We start from the raw sequence: 5,836 nt of genomic DNA on the forward strand, positions 1-5,836 counted from the left end.
AGGATAAAAGTTCATATTCAGACATTCATTTTGAACTACAAAATGCCTTCGACGTAGCTAGTCAAGTTGCAGGTAATCTTGATCAGCGAAAAGGAAAGACGAATAGAAAAAAACACTATTTACAGTGGTTTGCTTTGAAGCAGTGGCATTAGACGAACTAGCCATATCGAGGTATTGCCAACACTGTCAAGTGCGATTAACAGCTAAGCGGTAACATGAATCGATTATAAAGGAATCAACTCTGCAATAGTTGAAATATTGTCTAGCAGACGGCCGGACGTAGTCTAAACAACACCACCACATATGTCCAAGCACTGTCCAAGTCTTATCACTTGCTTTTAGGTGTAGTTATTTTGACTACAACTGACCTGCTGCACGACAATATTTCAACTTTGGCTGAGTTGATTTCTGTGTGGTTGACAGGAATTAATGCTTAGCCGATAATTACACCTGACAGTGTTGGCAACTCCTCAATTTAGACAATATGTCTACTTCGCGTAATGCCAATGCTTCAAAGCAAACTGCTATAAAGCAACTCGATATTAGTTTACGCGTGATGATGTGAATTGAGTTAATTGTCATAAGGAAAAATGCCCTTTAATATTCAAAGTCAGACACTCAATTACGCACTTTAATGAAATATAATTTTGTCATTGATGATCTTAAAGTGACTTTCATAGCAAGAAGTATAACATACGCACGAGCAAACCTGTTTCACATGAATAAAAATTCAAATAAAGTTCTCCCTTGTTCGGTTATTGCCTAAACTTAAGTTACGTCAAACTTTTTGAAATTGCTCGTACTAATATTCTTTAGTATAATGCATAGAAAATCCTATTTGGTTCCACACACTTGTTTTCAAAAGAAATGTAATTCCCATATATTAAATTTGCTCGCAATTGCTGCTTTGTAGTTCAATTTATGCGAAATAAGTTGCTTATGAAAAAAGTGCGTATTTCACACCGAGTAAATACCGATATACTGTTGAAGATTGGTGAATGATCACTATAGCAGGTTCAGTTGTTGTTCGAATCATGGCAAAAGACTATCTGCAGCATATTGTCGCGGTGGATCAGACAGAGCAATTGGCTCCGATTTTCCTATCGTTATCGACGGCGGCTATCGTTGATGAATCAGTCTGTAATTGTGGGAGTGAGTCGTCGATGAACATATTTTATGTATGTCAAGAACATCAACTCGACGAAGAATTGCAGAAACTCGACTATAGTAATGAAGGAAAACCCACAGTAGAGACCAAGAGTTCCACCAATATCACTCAACAGACTTTCCTCCTGTCAGAATGATCCAATAAGATAAAAGTACAAATTCATAAAACTATCTAAACGACCAAACAGACTGATATGAATGCTTCTGGTAATATAACTTCACCTGATTAAAAACTCGCCGATATTTTTCCTCTCAGAGACTGTAAATGCTTAGTTGATCTATAAGCTGAGATACTTTTGATAGACATTGAAGGACCAATTAATCAATTAAACTTTTTCTGGAGAAGTTCACGAGCAATGGTGATAAGCCAGATAATCTTTTGTTTTGTGATGCCTTACAATGTCATCTTCTATACTTATTTATGCATTCGTTTAAATATATTTCTATTTATTGACTGTAAAGGAACCACGATATTTCAAAAGTAACTAATAAAATTGATATCTCCGTAGAGCTAACACAGGGATGGTTTCTATTTTGAATTTCAAATGTTGTTAAACGTTCGGTAATTTGTCTCTCTAGTACGGTAACCAAACTTTGCACAGTTATCCCTGACTTTTATTATTGATTTGGTAAGAGAATGGTTCAAAATTTCACTGCTTAAAGTCTGAGCAAAATTTTAAATCTTTCACTTTTGAGGCACATTTCCCTGAAAAGCATACATGTGGCCTTTGCAGAAGCAAGGTTTGTTTTCCGGTAGATGAATTTTTGAACTGAATACATAAAAACAGATATGCCAAGAGAGCTTTGTTTGTTTCTCTAGTCTTTGACCATACTTTTTCAAATACTCACTTGTTCTGTCTTCTGAGTACTAAGTTTACGGATAGCTAGGGCACAATTTCACTTTTTCTGAACAACACCTCTAACCTTGCGAAATGACAGACATCTAGTTTCTTAGCTGCATGATGTAATGGGGATCATCCCAGTTTTTAACTTTTTTCAGAATCTCGCTGGTATTAGCAATAGTGGTAAATTGAAGTGTCAGCTGGAAGGAATTTAGGTCAGATAACGAGATACATAGTTTTCCACGCCAGACAGGGTTTGCTTGTCCTCGCTTTTTAACAGTTTAGCTCGTTTTCATTGGAAATATCGATATATTGGATGTCATCTGCAACTTACCGTGACTGCTGGTATTTCTTCAATGTTTTCGTAGTTGAGTTCATCAAAATATACTTCAAGGTTTATTAAGTTTTTGCTGGAGGATGAAAATCAATGGGGTGTTACACTGTCATGTTCTATATTCAACCAATTTAACGATTGTTTACGAGAAGCATTATGTAAAGGTTTGTATTCGTCAATTGTGGAATGGAAGCCGCCTTCGGTCGCCACGTCATCGGAGAGGATCGAAGTTTTTGTTGTGTAAAATCATTGTTCATTTGAATTCATGTTAATATTTTTATGTTTGAGACAATTTCACATGAATTTAGATTCTCTGAATTTGCTCGTACTGACATCTACGGTCATTTAACATTTTTCAGGGAGATTCAATTTAACGGATTTCATCTGTCAGCGTAAACAGTCATATTAAATGTCAGTGAATAATGAATCCATCCACAGTAGTTTGACATCAGCGGTCGCAAGTGAATGGAACAATACGTCGGAGCCGTGGTGGACAAGTTAGTTAAAAGTTGCGCCCCTTCCCCCGACTGTTGAGTCTACACTTATCATCTGACTCAGCATAATGTCTCAGTCATTGTTGCCATGAGAATTGTTAGAAAAGTTTCATATTTACCTCACTGACTCAAAGTCGTTCAAATTGCGTGTCTTGTTATTCTTGAAGTGAACCTGTTTAACCAAGTGTTTCTACAGATAAATATTAAGAACAATACCTAGTTCATACTAAAACGCATACATATAGTCCCTATTTTTCCATAATTTCAGTGGAAATGGTGATCAAACGACGTCTTTAGAAATTTCGGTTGATTTATCAGCTAAACATGACAAGTCAGATTAATTTGACGTTAATATATTTATATCGTGATGAACAAAAATTGAACAATTTAGATGGTTACTCACGAAGTATGTATCGGACGGCCAGAGACCCTGAGAGATAGTGTACTCATACCATTGTTCTCTGAAAAATGATGTAAAAATGCGAAAATGCTTTGAGTTAAGCAAAGGCAAGATTAAAAATCAATGTACAGTGAATATTTTATCGACTTAACCTTCTCTGTAGCACTCTTAATTACATATGGCACAAGGGGAAAAAACGAAAATAAACAGAGAACAAATTGCCGCAACGGTACGAGACGGTACAACTACTTAAAGGCAGCTGGTCTGGAAAAGGGAATCGCTTTGCCGTTATTCAATTAAATTTAGCATGAACGTCATATGCAAATATATTGAACTTGTTTATTACTTAAGTTCCATTGGTTACTTACGCACAGGCCTGATTGCAACTGCAGTCAAGTTTATCTCTGCTCAGAAGATAATACATAAATTGCTTGCAAACATCTACAACAAAAATAAACAAGTTAAATGTTAGACATTCACAAACCGTGCTGGATGTCTGTCTGTCTGTCTGTCTGTCTGTCTGTCTGTAGAGATTCAGTTGTCTATTTGTCTTTCTGTTTATCTTTCTGTTTGTCTCTCTCTCTGTCTATCCGTCTGTCTGACTCGTCTCTACTTTGTGTGTCAATACCTTGTTCTCGGTTGAGCAGCATACACCGCGTTGCATTGACCAACATAGTGTCTACACAGCCGCAGTTCCCAAACATCTTCGCCTGGACGCAGGTTTCTTCACAGATCTAGAGTGTATCATTGAGAAAAAACAGACAAAAAATTAAATAGAACACTGCATTATGAGAAACTGTCTTACCAACTGGTTAACATCGATGTCACATTTAGTTTGAAGATCTTTGTAAATCACTTGTACACCTCCGTATATAATAGCACAACCTGGAAGGCCATGGTCTAAAAGGTCTTTAAAACGATGCATTCAGGGAAACAAAACAAAAAAGATTTTATCTTATTTAGAATTTCAAGAAAGGGGTCGTGATAATCTTACCATTTGTGAATATTTGTCTCCGTAGATCGATTGGAATTTCTCTTCAGTTCTGCAGTTACCGTATGGGTCCGGTTTTCGCTTTATTCTTTTCTAAAATTGATTAAAGATATAAAGGCGCGTATATACGTATGAACGTATAGCCTATATGCACAATGTATGTATGTTTGTGTTTGTATGGCGTACACACTGACTGGCACACCAAGTAGAAGAAGAGATTGGGTCTGACGTGAGTAAAGCTGGTAAAGAATCGTACAATCCTGAGGAAGAAAAACAAGAAACACCGCTGTAATGTTCAAACTAGGTTTAAAACTGTCAATCATAAGCTACGCCCTCTATGATATCACCCACTAGTTGCCATAGCAATTATTGAAATATTATGGGTTGTTCCCGCCAAGTGGTGGAGTCCATGCACACTAAATAAAGTACAAGTTCATATCAACACACTCAGTCGGTTCCAGTGTTTTATTTCACTCCCGACATTACAAATGGCGACGAGGATGGGATGGAAGGAATTATGAACACTTCAAGAAACCACAAGTAAATTAAGTGAGTACCAGATTCTCGATCTACAACGCTGAGACAAGTTGAATGCCGTTTACCTGCCCTCATCGATACCGTCACTGAAGTTTGAACAATATCGTTCTATTATCTACCGTTACCGACAGCATCGTCTCTGATCAATATGGCTCTAAATCTACCCGTATTTCCCGAATTCGATCTCCGTCCACGTGAAACTGCTCCCACCCGTTTTGAGAAATATACTAAGCGACTGAATAATCTGTTTGCTGCCATGAATGTCACCGAACCCGGGCGAAAGAAAGCTATGCTACTGCACTATGTTGGTGAAGAAACCTGCGATGTATTTGACACGCTAACCCTACCAGAACCAACCGCCGGCACAGATGTATACCAGGTAGCAGTAGAAGCATTTTCTAATCACCTTGAGCCACAGAAGTGTATCGACCACCATGTTTATGTGTTCAGAAAAGAAGTACAGAAATCGGACGAAAATGTCTCAGAGTTTTATACACGTCTACAGTTAATGGCGCGCAAATGTGAGTTTGAGGACGTCAATGTCGAGATCAAACGTCAAATCATTCAAGGCACTACATCAGTACGTCTCCGACGGAAAGCCATCGAACAAAGTCTTGACTTAACCAATCTCCTGAAAACTGCTAGAGCAATGGAAACCGCTGATGATCAAACCAGTGAAATCGAAAAACAGCAATCCAACGCAGTAAGTTACAAATCTACTAAATATCGTAGCGAACGCAAAACGGACATGAAACCGACACTTAGACACAGTAACCAAAGTAAACAGTGTGGATTATGTGGTGGAAGATACCCACACAAAAGAGAGTGCCCAGCAAAAGGAAAACGCTGCCATAAATGTGACAAAGTCAACCACTTTGCCAAAGTGTGCCGTGGTAAACAAAAAACTAGTACCACTACCAGACCAACGAGTAAACATCATGCCAGAGCAGTCAGTGACCAGAACTCGTCAGATCCTGCTACACCAGCCGAAAGCTTTGAAGTAAATGGCAACAGAGAATATTCGTTTGGAGGAGAGGTGACAGAATCACAAATAACAAACCAGTATTCAAA

The 5,836-nt window shown here is 38.0% G+C and overlaps 1 protein-coding gene across 1 annotated transcript; it reads right to left on the reverse strand.

Annotated features, from left to right (window-relative positions):
* Nucleotides 1-444: 444 nt before the first annotated feature.
* LOC139148769 (amiloride-sensitive sodium channel subunit beta-like) lies at nucleotides 445-4,314 on the reverse strand. Its single transcript, XM_070720224.1, has 7 exons — nucleotides 4,232-4,314; nucleotides 3,866-3,971; nucleotides 3,606-3,678; nucleotides 3,241-3,298; nucleotides 2,957-3,027; nucleotides 2,344-2,419; nucleotides 445-1,292 (listed from the first exon to the last, which is right to left on the reverse strand). The coding sequence occupies exons 1-7, from the start codon at nucleotides 4,232-4,234 to the stop codon at nucleotides 1,134-1,136; spliced, it is 546 nt and encodes a 181-aa protein (XP_070576325.1). The 5' UTR covers nucleotides 4,235-4,314; the 3' UTR covers nucleotides 445-1,133.
* Nucleotides 4,315-5,836: the final 1,522 nt, after the last annotated feature.

This window comes from Ptychodera flava, chromosome 13 (assembly GCF_041260155.1).
Source record: "Ptychodera flava strain L36383 chromosome 13, AS_Pfla_20210202, whole genome shotgun sequence".
In the NCBI taxonomy this organism is placed as follows: Eukaryota; Metazoa; Hemichordata; class Enteropneusta; family Ptychoderidae; genus Ptychodera; species Ptychodera flava.

What these genes read in the sequence shown, in the direction of transcription:
- LOC139148769 (XM_070720224.1), bottom strand. An exon ending in GCTGCTCAACCGAGAACAAG is followed by an intron (nt 3,679 to 3,865) that starts GTATTGACACAC and finishes TTTTTGTTGTAG; the next exon opens with ATGTTTGCAAGCAATTTATG. An exon ending in AAGAAATACCAGCAGTCACG is followed by an intron (nt 1,293 to 2,343) that starts GTAAGTTGCAGA and finishes TCATTCTGACAG; the next exon opens with GAGGAAAGTCTGTTGAGTGA.